This window comes from Pieris napi, chromosome 5 (genome assembly GCF_905475465.1).
Source record: "Pieris napi chromosome 5, ilPieNapi1.2, whole genome shotgun sequence".
Lineage (NCBI taxonomy): Eukaryota > Metazoa > Arthropoda > Insecta > Lepidoptera > Pieridae > Pieris > Pieris napi.
In genome coordinates this window covers 9,200,222-9,220,838 of record NC_062238.1, presented here as the reverse complement: position 1 = coordinate 9,220,838, position 20,617 = coordinate 9,200,222, and the positions used below count along the sequence as shown (strand labels likewise).

The 20,617-nt window shown below is 31.8% G+C and overlaps 4 protein-coding genes across 4 annotated transcripts; 2 read left to right on the top strand and 2 right to left on the bottom strand.

Moving 5' to 3' along the window:
* Nucleotides 1-161: 161 nt before the first annotated feature.
* LOC125049400 (cathepsin B-like) lies at nucleotides 162-1,358 on the top strand. Its single transcript, XM_047648650.1, has one exon. It carries the CDS (start codon nucleotides 298-300, stop codon nucleotides 1,297-1,299), a length of 1,002 nt encoding a protein of 333 aa, XP_047504606.1. The 5' UTR covers nucleotides 162-297; the 3' UTR covers nucleotides 1,300-1,358.
* Nucleotides 1,359-5,618: 4,260 nt separating this feature from the next.
* Nucleotides 5,619-11,198, bottom strand: LOC125049393. The gene is made up of 8 exons (XM_047648632.1): nucleotides 10,996-11,198; nucleotides 10,466-10,614; nucleotides 10,105-10,258; nucleotides 9,428-9,964; nucleotides 8,593-8,883; nucleotides 7,503-7,608; nucleotides 6,478-6,688; nucleotides 5,619-6,027 (listed from the first exon to the last, which is right to left on the bottom strand). The coding sequence occupies exons 1-7, from the start codon at nucleotides 11,042-11,044 to the stop codon at nucleotides 6,532-6,534; spliced, it is 1,443 nt and encodes a 480-aa protein (XP_047504588.1). The 5' UTR covers nucleotides 11,045-11,198; the 3' UTR covers nucleotides 5,619-6,027; nucleotides 6,478-6,531.
* Nucleotides 11,199-11,817: 619 nt separating this feature from the next.
* Nucleotides 11,818-16,296, top strand: LOC125049392. Its single transcript, XM_047648631.1, has 5 exons — nucleotides 11,818-12,247; nucleotides 12,671-14,103; nucleotides 14,342-14,546; nucleotides 15,161-15,336; nucleotides 16,054-16,296. Exons 1-5 carry the CDS (start codon nucleotides 12,124-12,126, stop codon nucleotides 16,156-16,158), a joined length of 2,043 nt encoding a protein of 680 aa, XP_047504587.1. The 5' UTR covers nucleotides 11,818-12,123; the 3' UTR covers nucleotides 16,159-16,296.
* A 3,258-nt stretch (nucleotides 16,297-19,554) lies between these two features.
* On the bottom strand, nucleotides 19,555-20,409 carry LOC125049801 (54S ribosomal protein L12, mitochondrial). Its single transcript, XM_047649259.1, has 3 exons — nucleotides 20,249-20,409; nucleotides 19,900-20,170; nucleotides 19,555-19,810 (listed from the first exon to the last, which is right to left on the bottom strand). Exons 1-3 carry the CDS (start codon nucleotides 20,308-20,310, stop codon nucleotides 19,607-19,609), a joined length of 537 nt encoding a protein of 178 aa, XP_047505215.1. The 5' UTR covers nucleotides 20,311-20,409; the 3' UTR covers nucleotides 19,555-19,606.
* Nucleotides 20,410-20,617: the final 208 nt, after the last annotated feature.

The following is a 20,617-nucleotide window of genomic DNA, read 5'->3' as shown; positions in this document are numbered from 1 at the left end:
ATTGACCCTTTAGTGAAAATGAGATATCATTAGAAATGGGACTATTTAAGAGATTACCATTTGTTTATTTAGTCATTATCGAGTTCTTGCTAAAGATAAGAATGCCCTTCGACATAAACATTTTTCCTACATCGCGCCGGACGATACGCTTCGACGCAATTACATTCCTGATTCCACAGACTCGTGTCCGCCACTTAGCAGTTACTAGTTAGTAAGCAGCAGACCTCAGCGCGCAACAACCGAGTTTTGCGCGTCTTGAATTAATCCGTCATTATTTAACCGAACAAAGAAGTGAAAATGGCTCATATGACTATTCTTTTCGCGTTGCTTTGTGTTTTCGCCTTTTCATTCGCGGCCCTACCAGATCCACTTTCCGAGGAATTCATTCATATCATCAACACACGGCAAAAATTATGGACCGCTGGCCGCAACTTTCCGACACAAACAACGTTGCAAACAATGAAGAAGCTCATGGGAGCCATGGAAGATAAGTTTTTATCGAGGTTAACGACTGTCGAACACAGTGCAGAGGACATTGAGGACTTACCAGAAAATTTTGATCCCAGGGACAAATGGCCCAACTGTCCCACGTTAAACGAAGTCCGAGACCAAGGATCATGCGGGAGCTGCTGGGCTTTTGGCGCAGTGGAAGCCATGACAGATCGTTATTGCACCTATTCGAATGGCACAAAGCATTTCCACTTTTCTGCTGAAGATCTATTGAGCTGCTGCCCAGTTTGTGGTCTCGGCTGTAACGGAGGTATGCCAACACTCGCTTGGGAGTACTGGAAACACTTTGGGATCGTATCAGGAGGTAACTACAACTCAAGTCAGGGCTGCTTGCCATACCAAATACCACCATGTGAACATCACGTTCCCGGAGACAGATTGCCATGCAACGGTGACACGAGCACTCCAAAATGTGTTCGTAAATGTCAAGACTCATCATCCTACAAAGAGGATAAGCAGTACGGAAAGCATGTTTACTCTGTTCGAGGCGGTGAAGAGCACATCAGAGCAGAATTATACAAGAATGGCCCAGTGGAGGGTGCATTCACAGTTTATTCGGACTTGCTAACTTACAAAAGCGGTGTGTATAAACATACGGTTGGAGATGCGTTGGGCGGACACGCTATTAAAATTATGGGTTGGGGAGTTGAAAACGGAAACAAATATTGGCTCATTGCGAATTCGTGGAACTCCGACTGGGGTGATAATGGTTTCTTCAAAATTCTACGTGGGGAGGACCATTGCGGTATCGAAAGTTCTATTGTCGCTGGAGAACCACTGTATAAATAATTTTAATGAATTTTAGCGATTTTATATTTATAAGAGAGAAATAAAACATTATTTTTTAATTTGTATTTATTTATGTTCCTTTACTATAGCTTTAGTATAGCTCAAACCAATTATCAAAGTATATATAGAGATTTATGATGAATATTAATAAGGAAAACATATTTTATAACGTAATTGATTTTATTTATTAGTTTAGTTAGACATGGAAAATATTTATAAAAAGACGGCCAATAACGATGCATCAAGTAGATATGATAACCCAACAATCCGCGACCATTGACCCGATTATAACTATTGTTATATAAATCTTTACTACAATTATTCGAAATAGAAGTAAATATTACAACGGTATTATATAGTTTATTTGTAATTATACTTACATACCTTATATGTAAATAAATATATTATAGATCACCAATAAAATAACAAATATATTGGTAAAAATTCAGCCGTGCGTAAATACACAAATGCCTAAATTAAGCAAATGGACAATTGTGGTCGTTTCTCTACACTAGACTTAACAAATTAAACTTAAATTAAAAGTCTTATTTACTATAATATCCAGGCACAAAAAATACTCAGATTGATGGTTGATACAGTAGGTAGGTACCTACAGATACCTGACAAAGTTAACATTGATTTTTGGTTATACCACGTATTTCAACAACCAATTCAAAGACTTCCTATGCCTTTACTATTCAGTACAAGTTCCATCAGAATGTATTTATTACAAATCCAAAAAACTTGCGAGTTCGTAGCCATATTAAATCCAATGGCTGTATTAACAGATTTTACGTTGCAAATTTGTGTTGGTCAAAAGCTACATTTAAATTAGACTTGTATTTTGTTTACTAAGTAGATGTGAGCTATTAAAACAGTGCTCATGTATTCGTTATGCGATTAAAGAGATTTAACTCGACGCTTCCCAGACCGCAGCGTGTTGAAAATTTTTAATGCAATGAGAAATACAGATACTTTCATGTTCAGCTTAAGGCTTACGATTTTGTTAGGGGCCCGAAATAATGGGAACTACATGTGTCGGAAACATCTGGTATTAAAACCATAAACACCTTTGTCAAATATGATTTGAGTTATTTTTGTATTAACGGTCTATCATGCAACTTTCTAAATAAATGATGTAATCATTATAAAACGCCGAGTTAGTATGGTACTTGTTGCCATGGTAACCATTCTTGTAATATGGAAATAGCATTGTAACCATGGTAACAACTAACTGTAATCCAAATTTATTATAAGAATGTTGCTGTATTCAAGCGATATCCTTTTAATGTTTTAATCTTATTTATAACCCTTATAAGGATACAATATAATCGTTTCAGTCCAAAGTTTATAGGATCTGTAAATATACTTTCGATTAATATTGAAGTTAACCTTCGGCCCGTAAATTTTAACAAAACGATAGAAACAACATTATGAAATTTGCAATAAAGGTTAACGAGAGTAATTATTAGAATACAAAATTAGAACGAAATGTCGTAGTTTAGACACGCAATTTTCAAGATGTATGCTTTAAAATTATTCATCCAGTTAATTTAATGGATGACTCTGAGTAAAGCTGTTAGACTATGAATTAAATGGACTTTTAACGTCTTATCTTTATAATCCGATGTTTAATTAACATATGAGTTTTTATATGTAAAAAGATTAAACGTGTGTTCGCAAATAAAACAATTTTTAATAACATGTCTTTATTTCACTACAATTACGTTTCTTGTTTTCAAAAATACAGAGCATTTGCTAAACTGACCATTTTAATATCATCAAATAAATGTATTTATCATAAAACCTTTGTAAACTATTATTAGGGCAAAGGTCAACATTCTGTATTTTTAAAAACAGGAAATATTCAACTCTTATTATTAAAATAAAACTAACCTACTATATCACAAAACTGACTGACGTACATAAACAAATTATAACACGTTAAACGAAATTAAAAGAAATTTTGTAAAATATGTAACGTTTAACAAAATTTGGTACAAAATAAATACAATAGCCAATAAATACAATGCAATGGCGAAAAACCAAGCGCGGGAAAATAATTGTCATTTTGATATTCAATCTAGTCTACTGACATTTGACAGAATTACCGTTTTCCCGCCTTTAACCAATAAAAAAATCTACTAATATATTTGCACATTTATGTCAAAAATACCTTCTTTAAAGCTACGGTTTCCTAGAAAAGCGGTGCCGTTATCTAACGGCCGTAATGTAACTTTGAGTGTCACCGTAACGTCAAATAGCGGTGATGTCATTTGCATGACGGCCGTCATAGCGGTGATGAACATTAGTTCAACGTTTTTCGCGTGTAGCGGTGCCCATATTTAATTAATATAATGAGTGGAAACGTGAGTTGGACGAGCGAAAATTAGTGTTTTTTGCATAATGTTAAAAAGTAAAGATGGCCGTTATTAACAACCGTAAAATGACGACCGGCACCGCTTTTCTAGGAAACCTAAGCTTAAGACAGTATAGTATATATTGTTGACACTGCTACTATCGAAATTTGAGAAGTCATTGTTTTATTTTCTCCTTGTTTCCATATACATTGAATAAACCTCATACACGAATAGTCTTTTATTGTATGAAATAAAATTATAATCGAACCGAAATTACAGAAATATAGATTTCATTATCGACCTGGCCTAATACGCAATTATGAGATCAAACAGCCCAGGGTTATAAGACATTAATCCATACAAAAACTTCGGTATCGTTAAGTGTTGCCATATTTGGGGCGAAATTTATTTTATATAGGAAACTTTATGACCATGTATGTGCCTGTTCATATATATACATCTAATTTAATATAATCTATCCTAGCTATTTAAAATTTTCATAAGTCATGAAAAGGTTACACTAGTTTCTGTTATCTATTAATTTAACTTTTGAATTAATGAATAACACGGATCATTTAAATATGATGAAGTCTTAGCTTCTCCATTTGAACAGAATAAAAATAACAACAAATACAGATAAAAATAAGTCAAAAACAGTGTGAATTGGAAACAATAATCAAATATCAGAGCTTTATATGAAATTATTACAAAAAAATTCTCCATTTGAATTGATGTTTGGATAGTTTGTTCCGTTATGTCACCTCACCATACTCTTTTTGAGCCAATAAATTGGTAAGTATTTCATTTACCTTTTTTATAGAACCTATTTAAAACATATAACATGAATCAGTAACTAGATATTTTTATTTATACAAATCTGAAATTATTACGAAAGGAATGATAGAGCCGCTTTATTTTAATTGGTCGCCAACAGGCCAATCACAATCGCGGTTTGTCATTCGTTGTCGCGATTTGGTCGCACTATTTTTTAACCTGGCAATAATGCTAATACCATAGTAACATTTCATTTATAGTATGAATTCATAAGCATAAGTCATATTCATGACCTGTGACATTAGAGCTTTGATTGGCCGCAAGTATGATTGGAGCTTGTTTTATTATTGGATATTATTTCTGAATTTGATTAATATATAGTTTATGAATTGTTAAGAAAATACAGCATATATTATTAATTACATAAAATTTATAAATAGCTTATATACAAATAAATTACAGCTCTATATGCCATTAAGAAATTATATTCAAAAGCAGTGAAAAAAATTCCTATAATATTTCTTTCAACGCAGTATCCGGTTATAACATTTCAAAGCAATAACAATTGCATATAAAAATAGATTATCTTATCTGATGTAATACCAAGAGCACTACAATATAAGTTTACACAACTTGCTTTGATACTTACTACCAACAAAGACGAATGAATGAATAATACGAAATTCAAAGGGAAATAAAAATACTGGTCAAAACATCAAAAGCGTCTATGTTATAAATTTAACACATACAAATTATCTCCTAAAATAATTCATGAAAACTATGTCTAATTGCACTCTTGTAACTAAAGGCCTCTTTCATCTTTTTCTGACTTATTGTGTTTTCGCTGTGATGGAAAAAGACAGATCTAACTTTAGTGAAAACGGTGCAATAATAATTATTGAAGTTATACTTCTTTAGGCGCGTTATGAAAAATTTATGAGAGTGAAAGTTTACGATGCGCGCGCACCGTGACACAAAATTAACAGAATGAAGTTAGTTCTAGAGATGTTCAGGTTGTATATTCTAGTATTTTTATATTTAGAACACGTGTTTCGTAACAGTACAATTAAATAGTGTGAATAAATAAATATTATTTTGGTGTTTTTATTAAATCAATTTGATATACGACGGTGATAGTATTTACTAATAATAATTTTATTGATTTATTTTAATATTTATCGTTAATCACTACTGCATTTTAGTTATTTTTTTTCCATACGCCAAAGAAGTATAACTTTTAACGCGTGTACATATTAAGTACACACTCTTTTTTTTATATCAGTGTACCGTGCCAGAAATTATAGAGCTGAAAGAGGACCTACGTGGCATTAATAAACTAGTTTTTATTTCATTTGTTCATATTAAGTATCAAGATTACTGTCTAACTATAATGACGTTACATTGTTGTCTATGTAAAAAATTTGCACTGCAGCGATCTTAAACTCCACGACGGCTCTGTCTTTAGACACTCTAAGAGGGGCTTGTATATAATTTATATGTTATAAATACTAATAATTAAATTGGGAATTAGGCCTCAATATAATCCATCCTCGACTGCCATTACATTCATCCAGCAGTAGCAAACACGCGGTACCTTTTTTGTAGAACATGAAAAATTATGTTAGGGAGCGTTCAAGTATTACGTAACGCAATTTTTGGAGATTATTGACCCCCCCCCCCCCCCCCCCATATAACTCGCCGTAACGTTATTCAGGACCCAAGTATGGTAAAACGTTTCGTGACCACCTAGTGACTCTTTAGTTACTATTATGTGGTGTAAGTCGAAAAAAATATTAACAATAACGCGTAATTTAATCCCCGCCCTGCATCGTATCGTTTTACAAAAGGACAAAAAATACGTTACGTAATACTTGAACTTATGAAAAAAAATCAATAGATAATGCTTAGACCTTTTTGATATGTTATAATAAGGTCTTTAATTCTATGAAACACTATAGTTAAGTGGATTTTTTAATTTTATATTCAAAATTCAATTGAAGCTTTCTTCTTGTTTCTTAGGGATATATAAACGAGTAGTACTCACATTCATTCATTCGTCTACATAGACAAATCCAAGTTTGAACCACAGATAAATAATTCACATAGAGTGGTACATCGTATCCGTTAATGGATCTGTGTCTTCTCTATGGAAATTAAAAGCACTTCGAAAGCTGTCCCGAAGTCGTTCAGCGAATGTTTTGTAATCAAAGTTCACTTGCTGACCGAAGTCGAAGTCTGCCACTTCTATTGTGTGACTGGAATTTAAAATGTTTAAAATCAATATTATATTTTAAAAATGTACAAGTAATAAAAATCGGATTGAAATTTATACAGAAATATAGAACGAAAGAAAACTACTTGACTTGCCAATTGCATTAACATATTCCTAATTTCATAGACAAGAGGAATTACTTTACATAAATTATTCTTCGTAGACAAATTATATTTTTTGCGTTTAATTGTAATATGTAGATAAAAATGTATACAACTTTCAAACGACTACATCAAATTATAATAGAAAATATAATTTAATCAAAATTAAAAGTTTTTAAAAACGAACAGCCCTGCGATTCTGTAACTTACTTCACGAACTCACACAGCGGTTTTTGCATCGGCGGTCGCTCTCAAATCAGTCGTGAAGCAGTCATTTTATGATTTGGCATTCTGATAAACAATAAACTACAAGCTCCCACCTTTTCAGAAGGTGTTACAGAATCGCAGGGCAGATTTTAGTTTCTAATGTGTGAGTGACTGAGTGAATGAGTCAGAGAGATCTTCAATTGACAAAATAGTGGATAGTCCTTTTATTGAGGAAGGAGGCTATATAAGATCTCGCTATGATCAAAATAATGAATCCGCAGGGCATAGATTATATTATAATATGACAGAAAATTGTCTGAATATATTTAAAAAAAAAATTTGTGTGCCAGTACTAACTACACTTACTAACAAATGTTTTACTATTGAAATAATTTTAAATCAGAAAAAAAAAACAAAATATGTAGTACCATAATAAATTACTACAAAGTATATATTATGCAACAAAATAAGTAAGCTGATAATATTTACCTAGATCTATGCTGATAGTAGGCAACACCAAACACGACAAGGATAACAGCGACAAAGGAAAATGCCACCGGTACCACTATTACAGACAACTGCGCGTGGACTGACGCTGGAATAACATTTAATATTATTTATTCTATTAGCATAATTAACTATCTCATAGCTTTGAATCTATAATCGTTGAAACCTCTTGTTCCATGCCAAATCATGTTATTGCGTCTCACCCTAATTGCTCTAAAATAATCTTTTGTCTCTTTCTGTAAAATTGAAATGAGAAAGATGAGAACTTCAGTTGAAACAATGCAATTAGATTGATTTACTTTACTACTAATGTAAGGAGGTAGGATTTTAATTGGGAAGCAATACCAATCTCCAGTAATAGGGACCCATTGAATGTGGAGTGTATTAGTGGAATTCAGTGCTATTGAGAAAACTATAATAAAACTAGCCGATCCGGCAAACGTCGTTTTGCCATGTATATCATTTATAATAAAAAAATAGGGGTTGATCGTAGAGGGTTGAAAATTAGGGGTTGTATGTATTTTTTAATTCTGTAACATAAAAAAAATAAAAAATAAAATTTTATCTATAAATAAAAAAATAAAAATTAGGGGTGGACTACCCTTAACATCTGGCGGGCTGATTTGTGAATCTAAACCATTGCCAGATCCCCTTGAACACACACAAAAAATTTCATCAAAATCGGTCCAGTCGTTTAGGAGGAGTTCAGTCACATACACACGCACACAAGAAATATATATATTAAGATTGCATGTCAGTGCCAGGCAATTAATAATTGAGTCAGTAAGTACAGTCAGCATCTTACTCAGAAATTAAGATGTTTTTTTTAATGTTATTGCACGCTATAGTATTACTTTACAAATAAATAAATCTGAGAATAATTCTTAAAACAAGATACTGTATGTTGATGAATAAGATCGAAAATAGTTTAGAAACAGTTTTCATTAAAACAGATGTACAACGGCTCTCAAGATAATGATGATATGTATATATATTCTGGTATATATAATACAAAAAAAAACTTAATATTTAGTAAATGTAAGGAAAAAATAATAAATTAATTTTATATTACCTTTATAAATATTAATTGTTGCCCTCGACACACTTTTTCCAAGTACATTCTCAACAACAACTACAACAGTGTGTTGATCGCTGTCTGAGAAATAATGCACTAGTGGGAAGACATTTGATTCTGTCCTTGACTTGACTATGCATGTCTCATTCCCTGTCACATTGTACTGGCCAAATTTGTATATAGCACAGAAGTCAAATGGCGGTGACCCTGTGTACTTCACACGTAGGTTCAGTAAATCACCATGTTGCAACCAATTTAATCCAGTTATATTCATTGTACTGATTGGTTCTGAAAAAAATAATCTATAATGAACATTCAAACAAAAAAAATTTACATTAATGAATACATCTAATGCTTCAAATAGCAGCCAATATAAATATAAGTACTATGTTACAGTTGACTAAAATGTCACCATATTCTAGAGCTAGAAGACCGGCAGTAGCTCTAGTCTAGACAGAAGATGAGTAGATGCTTCCAATGGGAAGTTACTCCACATGACAGCAGCACCGAAAAAATTCGCTCATAGCTTTAGGGCTGATTGCAAATAACCGCAGAAAAAAAAATGTTACAGTTAGTACTTACGTACATACTAAACCAAGAATTTACAATTTATATAGTATTTAGTCACCTGATAAAAATTGCATATTAGTGATAAGTGCTGTGTTACGTAACTTTAATTTCTTTAAATGGTAGTGTTGTTTTCAAATCATATTATTTAAGAAACCCTGCTTTAGTTTAAAAGCATCAGTATAGTCTTTAGCTTAACTGAAATAGAGGAACAATAGGGATATTTACAAACCATAATAAATAAACAATTACGGTACAAACTTACCTCTAATACTAATAGTCTCCTGATAATGCCCATATGTGTATGTCTCCCCAATGGGCACAATACTGGAATTGTTACAAATGAAATCCTTGATTGCATGTTTTCTTTTTGTTATCTCCCTTTTCGCTACCTTATGTGTTGTAGGTACTGAGGTATTAATATCCGTAGTTGGTTTAGGAGTTGTTGTTGATGTTGTAGTAGTTGTAGAAGTGGTAGTGGTTGTTGTGGTTGTGGTAGAAGTAGTAGTAGTTGTTGTTGTAATTGGTGGCAATGGTTCATTGTTAGCAACAACTAATGCATCTATATAATGGTCTGTCATAAGATCTGTATATGTATAGTTAAGAGCAAAGTCAGTAGTTTGGTCTATAAACATACAATCAATAAACCAGTATGTTACAATTGATGATGCGTTTTGTTTCAGAAACTGCATCTCATTGTCGGGTAGCTGAACTTTGTGTTGGACTGTGTTGTTCACAGCTACATATCTATTTGATCTCACTGTATTGTTCTGTGTAAGTATCAGATTCCCATGCAGTGAGTCTGAAAATTAACAATGCACCTTGTGAAAATTATTTATACTTTCAATTTAAGTATAAAGATAAAAACAAGATCCAACAAAGACCAGACTTAGCATATAAGTATAAGTACATACATAATGATTCATAACTTTAAAAATTTACCTGTCAGTTGAAATGTTGTGGTTCCTGACGTTTGCTTTATCCAGAGACCAAAAAAGTTTTTCAAAAGTTCCACAGTCACTGTATATTCTCCTGCTTCATACAAATTACGCGGATATTCTACTGTCCATGTTGATACATTAGTGTTTTTTGTAATCTGAATGAAAAATTGAAGGGTTATTTACGAATTAATCCAACAAAATAGCCTCTGTTATATTTAAACATAATTATTGTAACACAAATTCTAGATCAGATCTTGATTCTATATTATATTCTTAATAAAACACAATTTGCAATTTAGTTATTTCAAAATTTGTCATGACATAGTAATGAAGTACTTAATTGATTTAAAATGGGACCTTACATCTTCACGATGTTGTGGTTGAACATCGTCCCAATAAGAGAATTTGAGTTCCTCATCCGTATAACCAAGCACTGTTGCAGTAAATGTTATGTTGGATCCACGAACAACTGGACCATTATTGCTGACTAAGAGTTTTAAAGAATTGACAACTGAAAAAATAGATAAAAAAGCTTAATTAATACATCTAAAATATTTACTATAGTAGTTTTTTAATCACCCTAGAATAGATAAAAGTTAAATGATTTGTGTCATTTGCAGAAAACGAAAAAGCATATAAAGATTCATGATCTTTGATCAACATATTATGTATTGCTTTGTTGATGCAGCTGCAAAATACATGTTTTCACAGCTGAAAATTTTGCATTTTAAGGTAATCAAATAACATATGATGACTGTTGTACTTTTTCGCCAAATGCAATTAATGTAACAAAGGTAATTGTAATTTTGATCATACTGATTTTCATTTTAATGTGAATATTGAAGAATATTGAATAACAAATAATAGTAAAAGTAGTAACTTAAATACTTACCATTTTGAATAAGCAGTAGAATGACGAATGTATACAAACTCCGAGACATGTTTATCTCCGATAACTTTCGAAGAGTCCTACAAAACTAGATATATGTATTAATACTGTAATTGCTTCAACAGTTAAAGCTTGGTATTTTAATAAAACAATACGCCATCGGCCAACAGCAGCAGAACCGAAACATTGAAACAACAATAGAAATTGACGTGAAATTGATAACGTAAAACGTCAAGCTCAAACATCGTATAGTCACATTGTTGTCAAACGACAAATTGACAACTGATGTGGGTAGAGAGGCCCAATCTGAGAAAAAGGGTTTATATTTTTTGCTTGACATATTATTATCATTATTTTATAAATGGTATGTTGTTGATAGAGACAAGTTAGCATTTTTAGTGAAAGAATTTCCAATTTTTTTTTGAGAATATGCGTTACAACACACAAAAAACAAATATTTTTTTAATTTTATAATGTTAAATATTGTTATAGACTGGTATTTAAGGTTTTTATTTACATACTCTTTGAAATATCATGAAGTGCGCTCCAAAAGGTATTTAAATAGATAATAATATATTAAGAATAAAAACTATGGCATAGAAACTGTGGAAAATGTCCAAAAATTCCCATTCAATTTCTAAAAAAAATATTACAGTATTAAATGGTTGGTTTCTGTCATCTGTACTAGTCTGTGCTGTGAACTGTGAAGAAGGCACAGATCAAGCACTAACCAGTGACTTACTGAGTAGGAAGTACGTAGTACAGAGTACTTCTACTTACTATACTACAGTTATAGTTAGTTTTGTTTAAGACTTAAGTGATAAGTCAAGTGTCAACAAAATTTGTGGAAGGAGACGATTTGCGATTAAACATTTTATTTATTTTCTATCATATTAGTTAATTACTATTGTAAAGAAAGATCTAGTGATAAAGACGGTCAACAATCATTTTACTAAACTTTTAGACAAAAACCTCGTTTTTGAATATTTCGAGTTGTAATAAAAAGCATTTTATACTTAAAAATAATCCAGAAAAGTTGTTTTAGTAAATTAACGAAACGCTTTAATAAACATTTCCTACGTTTATTTAAGCGGATTTGAAAGTTATTGTGGTATTTATTAGTTAATAACCATGGAGAATGCACAAATAGTAACCAAATTGAAACTTTTATTTGAAAGAATTGCTCAACCCGATTATATCTTGGACCACCACTATGCCGATAATTTTTTCATTAAATTAAGCTCCAATGACCCAGGTAAGGAGAAAACTAAATTCTGGTAAACCTTGAAAATTTGTTGTAAAAGTTGAAATAATTTACCATGTAAAGATAATATAAGGTAGTAATCCTGTACCAACAATTATCCTGAACCACAAACACATCTTTAATATCACCAATATTGGGAGCAAGCTGTATAGGCTCTAAAGAATAATGTTAATAAATTAAAATATAGACAAGGAGAATTTCTGATTTCAGTTTAGTAATTAAAATAGCATTATTCAAGGAAATAGATTGAGCTACTAGCTACTTACATTAATAATTAATAAACATTATTATTGTGGTTTAATGTATGCAATTATGTAGTGCATTGTTTATTTTCAGAAATACATAAAATATTTAATAGAATTTTAATTCTTCAACGTATCATAATATATTAAATAAATATTATTTTTGTTTCAGATGTGCAATATTTAAAATCATTGCCTATGTTGCCAGATATGTTAATAGCAGCCTTTTACCGCACAGACAATTACCATGTCACAGTGAAAGTTTTTCTTGTAAGATTGCTGGCTTTCATTACACATAATGAAGTCAACTTTGCAAAATTTAGTGCTAAAAAAGGAGATGATTTGGCTAAGGCTTTTGATCAGATTAACTCTCCAGACATGCATACAAGTTTGAGAGTAGCAAATATGGAGGTAGCCTTAGCACTTTTAAATCACAATTCTGGAGTTCATTGGTTACTTGAATCTAATTCATGGCAAAAAATATTAACACTCTGTAATGAAAAAAGAACTGTTTTTATAGTTAGACAGACTTATAAGTTTGTTTCGACTTTTATATGGAAACTGAAGAATTTTGGTGATGATGCTAATGTGAGACATGTTCTATCTTTCATATTGAAACCTGTAATTGATGCAGACTTAATTCAAAAACAATCAATAACAAGTGAAGAAGAGGATGAACTGTGTAAAATGTATGAACCAATGATGCAAATGTTGCTCACTATTGTGAGCAATGAAAAAGAAATCAAATCTCAAAACTGTGTAATGCGTTACCTACTGCAAGAGTTTCAAATAGAGGCATATTGTTATATCATGCTTGATAGATTAAGGAGAGAAGATATTTGGTTGCTTACAACAAAATTTCTATTTTGGTCAGCTATTGGTAAATTATTCCTTGTAAAAATACTTCAGCCTGGTGCTAAATTTGAGAAGGGAGATTTTATGGAATTAGCTGTCACTTACTTTAACACAATACACAGATTAATACAAAAGCGTTCCCCGAAGTTACTATTTGACTATTGCAATGCATGTAATTTGATTTGGGGAAGGGTGTGGAATCATGAAGAACCAATAAGATGGGACGTAAATGAAAAACATATGGAAATGCAAAAACAGTTGCTCATAGTAAGTCTTGTGCCTCCATTGGTGTATGTTACTCTAGGTAAGAATCAATCCTTAGATGAGAGTGAGGGTGAAGTTGAATTGTATATCAATACAATAATGCAATCTACTTGTGAACATGCAGCCCGAGCAGCCTACGCAGTTCGCAACATGATGACACAACTAGATGTTCTGCAAGTAACATTACTCAGTGTAAAAAGACTAACATTCCTTGAAAATAATTTAAACAATGAACAAGCAAATATAGTGTTTCAAGCAATGTTCTATGTAATAAAAGAGTTTGAGCCATTTGATGAAGAAGGTTTATCAAGGACGGATTATTGCTACGGAGATGAAATAGACAAGATATCAATAATGGCGTATGTTCTTGATACATTATTGTTTCTGATTAAGAACTACAATATAAATTGGAAAGAGAGCTTAGAAGTGATATGTTTGAATGCGGTTGTGTATAATGTGTTGAAGAGGCCTAACTTAAGTTGTAAAGTAAGTTATCCGAAAACACATAAATTTTGAGTTATTAGATTAAAAGTAACTTAACTAGTATGCCTTATTTATCTATTGCCAAAAAGGTTTATTGTTTTGTTGCACACATTAATCTTAGACATACTCTGTAATTATATTGCTATAGTCGCTAGTTTCTTTATATTATTAGACAATATTCTCTAGCGACCCGTCTAATATTGGTATTAAAAAATCTAAATTATTATTAATTTTGTTTCAGTTTGTAGTAACAGCTCTAAATGTGATATCAACCACGATAAAGAAGTCACTGACTCCAAATCTGTCTCTCCTACTCGACACAAAACCAGGGTCTGGAATGCATGAGATTGGAATGCTTATATACACGAAGATGCATGACCTCAACTGGGAAATAAGAGATACAGCTCTGGAGCTTCTTCTTGTCTGCACTGAACTCTCACTTATTAGTAAGTGGATTATTTATTTTTTAAACGCTAGTATAGAAGCATGCTAGAGTTTTACTTATATATTGTTGACAGTTGAATTGAATCTTCATTTCTTAAGAAAAAAGAATAATAAATAGGCATTTTCTTAACGGGTTTGCTCTCCATATTTAGGGGGAAACAAGATGTCCAAGGGATTTAAGGGGGTACTTCACTCAAGAATTATTTCTTATTTATTAATAAAACTAACAATTTTAAAATATTATACAACTTATATTAAGCCAACCAACAAATTAAACCAAATATAAAGTCTAAGCGTGGCTGACTCATATACCAAAAAGCTGTTATACTCTAATATCAAAATAATAGCTATTTTATACTACTTGTATGCAACGAATTGTCAGTAAATAAACAAATATAACTGCTTGCGCTCACCTTATCCAATTATATATTCTCTCACAGTCTGGAAGAGATCGCTCGAAAGCATTAAGGTCGCCAGTTGCCCCTCCTTATTATTAAATTATTTTAATTGTACTGTATTTCTGTATTATTGTAACAAGGTGTAAATAATGATATGAACGTTTTTGCCAAATTTAGCCTTTACCCGACTACAGGAAAAAACTCTTTATCGTTTTCAGAATTCCCTCCATTCCAAAAGCAGATTATGTCTCACAAGCTGATAAATGTTGCCATGACGATGGCACTCAATGATCATGAGTTCTATGTGAGAGTTTCGGCGCTTAAATGCGTGGCTGCTGCAACAAAAGTCAACCTGATATGGGAACAAGTAACCTCTGAATTCCCCAATGTTCAGGTTAGTACAATAAAAGTTTGAGGCCAAATTGCTGAAAACAAATTTATTTATTTGTGGTGATTGTCGCGAGAGGTTAACAAAGTTATATGTTGTATTTTATTATTATTATGGGTAAAATAAAGTGAGTAAATTTATTTAAAAAAATGTGTGTGTACTTATGTACACGCGTTAGAAGTTATACTTCTTCGGCATAACAAGGTAAAAATCATTTCAAAAATTGTATTCTAAAAAATTACACTAACAATCGAAACAAAATCTAAAATGTTGACTATAGCTAACTTCACGGTGTCGGTTTTTCGTGACGGTGTGCGCGCGCATCGTAAAAATTTACTCTCACCATTTTTCCTTAACGCTCCAAAAGAGTTATACTAACTTTAAAAACAACAAAAAGTAGTCCACAACTATTTCTGTAATAAAACTAAACTAAATTTTAACATTAACTTAAATTAATAATAATAATAATATGTGGTAACTTTTTGACTTATTGTTTTTTCTTTTACCATATAGATTATACTCCTTATTGGTCGGCGTTTCCAAAGCTACAAAAATATTTAAATGACTTTAAGAATTAAAAACTAACCCCTGAATCTTAATGTATAAAACAAAGTCGGGTTCAAACACTTATTTCGTAGTTTCTCATTTGTCTCCGTCATTGAAATTATTGGAAAATAAAATATAATAAAAAATGTTCATGGGTTTCGTAACTGTCTTTTCCAGGAGCTTATACTGGCGCACCTCTGCACAAATCCTGAAGGCATAGTTCGAAAAGAGACATTCAACGTGCTCAGTGAAATATACCAGAATATAAAACTGACTCTATGAACAATTTTTAAATGCCTCTCTCAGTGACTTTCATTGGGAAGTCCAAATAAGTGCCTTGAAGTTTTGGCGAGTTGTCATCCACTCGTTGCTTGGAGATCAAGGAATGTTGGACGGAACTTTTCCTCCGGTCACCTTCTCTATAGAATCCAGAAAGATTGTCACGTTAACAGACAAAGAAATACAGAAGAGATTACACAAGATATTGGACGAGCTTGCATCTATTGGCTGCTTATCAATTCTAATAAAACTCTTGCACGAAGATACTGAAGTAGAAGTGATGGAGTTAGCATTATCTATTGCTAACGAATTATTGGAAATTCTTGATAAGTACAGGGTGTCTGGATTTCTACGGCCAAGTGAAAACGATCCAAATATTCAAGAAATTTTAACAGCCGAAAATAACGACTTGAAGGAAGAAGACAGCGACACTAAGAATCTTATTAAATCTGAAGATGTTATAGAAGGCATTATTAATTCTGACGATATGAATTTGCTTACGAATATCTATGAACGTCACATGAATTTAAACAATGAACCTACTGAAATAAAGAAAAAGAAGTTAACCAAATTTGCGACTCCATATATTTTTGTAGTCTATATGAAGAGTTCTAATTTTAAGGAAACTATAGAGCGTAAGAAAAATTGGAAAGACGGAATTCGGAGTTTGTCCTCTTTATTGGACGATGTGTTAGGCATTTACGAAGTTAATACTGAAGTTAATAGTTTAGATTGTTATTGAGATTATGTGATCTGATTATGAATTTGAGAAATGTAAAAATCGAATTCCGTCTTCCTACCAGTGATATGTATTTTAAATACAGATTTTCAGTAGTTATTTTGTTTTAGTCTTGGCTTTTTTACCCTAATAAAATGTTATATTAAATTACCGACAAATTTGAAATTATTTATTTATTTACACTTCGTTACATTTATAGAAAATGAAATAACATAACACATAAAAATTATAAGGGATACAACGAGCAACCTTATCGCTAATAAGATATCTTTTCCAGGAAACTCTAGTAAGGAAAAAAACTAAAAAAAGAAAAATGATGGTAAAGTTTATAAAAAAATTATAGAATCACCAACCTTAACCTAAAATAATACAATAAAAAAACTAAAAAGCTAATCATGGATTCATGAATTGCGATGCAATACAAAAGAATTACAAAAGTCAATACAGATTGACCAGGATAGGATATGGTTAAGAAATATCTCGTACTTTATAATAATTGTTTAGATTCTAAAAACAATATGTGGAGGAAATATGGTGGACTGTTCCCCCAACCTTAAAGAAGAATCCTCGACCATTACCACTGACTGGCCGGTCCGAAGGCCCCATTGGATGAGGTAGGGAAGTTCCATATATTCTTAGCGGCCGGCTTTACTTCGTTGGCGTATTTTAAGGGCGTATTTATTATTTAAAGCATAGAAGTGATAAAAAAACAATATTGGAATAAAAAAAATTGATTTAATACCTTTGCTATACACTTATCCAAATTAAATGTATAGTAATACAAATATTAGAGAATAACTACATATTAAGTTTTTTTGGTTTGAGTCAATGAGCAGATAAAAAATGTGCGAAAATACTTTATTCATTTTAGTCTACGCTAATTTATTTGCATAAGACACGAGTACTTAGTACAGTACGACGGAGTACTAAGATATTGTGTTTAACTTGACAATTCAAAAGTGTACTTGGTTACCCACTTGAATAAAGATATTTTGAGTTTGTCAAAGTGCAAACAGTACATTTGTCTGTTTACTTGTTTATCAGCATAATATGGCCTAAGTGCTGATAATAATATATGGGGTTCGGAAGGAACCTACAGATACTATAGGAATAGAAATCGCGTGTAATGTACACGTTTCACCAATAGATTTGGTCTAATATTTATCAATTAATGTTACTCAAATTTAAAAGAGTTTTATGCAGAAAATATCTCGCTTCTCCGTGGTTTTATTAACTACTGGTGAATCAATTAACGATGTATAAGAATGGCTTCGGTATAGGTTCTTTAAAAAAAAATCACACTAAAAACAAATTCTCTCTTATTTCCAAAACTAGCTAGGTATGTATCGCCTGCTGGGATCACCAGTGCTGATAATTGGATTAACCTAATAGGAAAAGTTATAAATTTAATATACTTACAAATATATTTTGGAATTAATATGTCGCATCATACATTTTACTGGTTAAGGATACGAATTCCACAAAGACCAGGACCAGTTAGAAAAATAAGTAAATAAGTAGCAAGGAATAAAAATATCGGTTGTCTGTAGTCGTTTACTGACGATAGTTGAACGTGACAACGTCATAAGAAAATACTGATGGAATGGTTGAATTTTTTCAAAAGAAAATTTTAATTTTATTTGTTTGATAGATATTTTATATGGATATAGAGTAGGTAAATGGAAATCACAATTGAATTGATCAAGTTACATTTATTTGTACGCATAAATACAATTATGTCAATTTTTGTGTGCAAGCGAGAGCGCGGAACGAGTGCTCTCGCTTGCACTTCAAGCCTTAAATGGAACGCCTCAGAGGTAACGCCGCATGAGTCATGTTTTTTCGTGCGTGCAGCCGGCTCCATCGAATTATAAGACGTTACGTCAAAAATAAAATGCGTCGGTGTTTGGATTTAGATTGATTAATGCCTCGTAATGTATTCCATTATATTTTCTTCTATATCGACCTAGCGACATCTAGGTACAATCCGTGACAAACATCAAAACGATGACATCTCATACTTGGACTTTGAAAATCCCATTTGGTTGGACACAGCCTGAAGCTTCCTCTAACCTACATCATCGCTTAAAAACTAGGATAACAATGATTAAATATACATTTGGCAATTACTTGCAAGGACATGTTGGTGTTCCAAAATAAGGAAACAGCATTTCTATATTCATCACTCAAACAAGTATTAATTCATAATGAAACATTTACCTTGTTAAATTGAAAAGACACAAACAGAAATATCCAAAACGTTTTATATTGGTTATGATTTAATTTGGACTAGCAGTTGTTTGTCAGTAAACTGTATGAAGCAATATATAATATAGTTTCCAGCAAAGTTTGCCAGTGAGTACACCAACAAAAGTAGCTACAAGAACCATGTAATATCTGACCATGTACGAAGACTAATTCCTAACATTACTAACACACACTGTATTGTAAATGTAATTTGGCAAAATTTTGTTTTGGGAAAGGTCCTGCATGTATTTTAAGTTAGAAAAAACTCAATAGTTTAAATAGCAATTTACTTCTATACAGCAAATTTCCCAACCAAAAGGCCAGCAAATATATGGGGATTCTACTTAGTATTTTAAAAACCTTTATCATGCTCTCTCATAACTAACACATTATTCTGGAATGAAATAAAAAACTATAATTCTATATTTTATTAACTAACTCCTAAAATAATCTATAATACAGTCTCTAATCTATCTCTATTTCTGCACCAACTTTAGTTAATGCCTCTTTAAGTTTTTCAGCTTCGTCTTTAGAAATATCAGCCTTTACTACTGTTGGGGCACTTTCAACAAACTTTTTAGCCTGTACCAAGTTGAAACCTTCAAGAAGACTTTTGACTTCCTTAATAAGAGCAACCTTCTGCTTGTCATCAAATTTTACCAATTTTACCTAGAATTGAATAAAAGGATTAAACTATAGTAAATATTATTGAAAGGAATAATAGTTCTTGAATAACTATTAATAAATATTAAACTTACAGTGAAATTCGTTTTTACAGCTTTGGGTGCAGCCTCTTCTTCTTCTGCTGGAGCAGCCACGGCAAAGCCACCCATTGGCATTACTGGAGCATCTGGTAGATTTAACCGTCTTTTCAATACCTGACTAAGTTCAGACACTTCTAGCAAGCTGAGATTTGTGATGTCAGATACAATTTTCTCAAGTTTTGCTGAAACTGGTTTGTCAACTCCTTCTGGAGGTGGAATTGTTAGGGGTGTGACCGCTTCTGTAACCCCTTGTTGTAAAGTTGTACTGTGAATAAACATTCTCATAAATTTAACATTATCGGAAATTAGGTATCCTTATAACCTATACGGATATTAATATTACCATTGTGAGATTGATCGCCACTGGCGAAGTGATATTTTTCGCAGATTCCGGATGCTATTCATTTTGTTATATTTAAAGGTATTTAAAAATATGTTTAATGGATTAAATTTATATTTCTGGTGAACACAGATCAGTTTTACTACTATTAAAAATCTAAAAGTGGTAAGTAGGGATAAGCAAAAAGTATCGATGCATTTGAGATATCGATACTTTCTTATAGGAATGATACTTTATCTATTTCTAAAAAAAAACTAATTTCTAAACATGAATAATATTATTAAAGGAAAATTAATAATTGGTAATCGATATTTAAAACAATACATTTTTCCCAATATTGTTTTTGTGATGTGTGAAGTATACAAGGATATT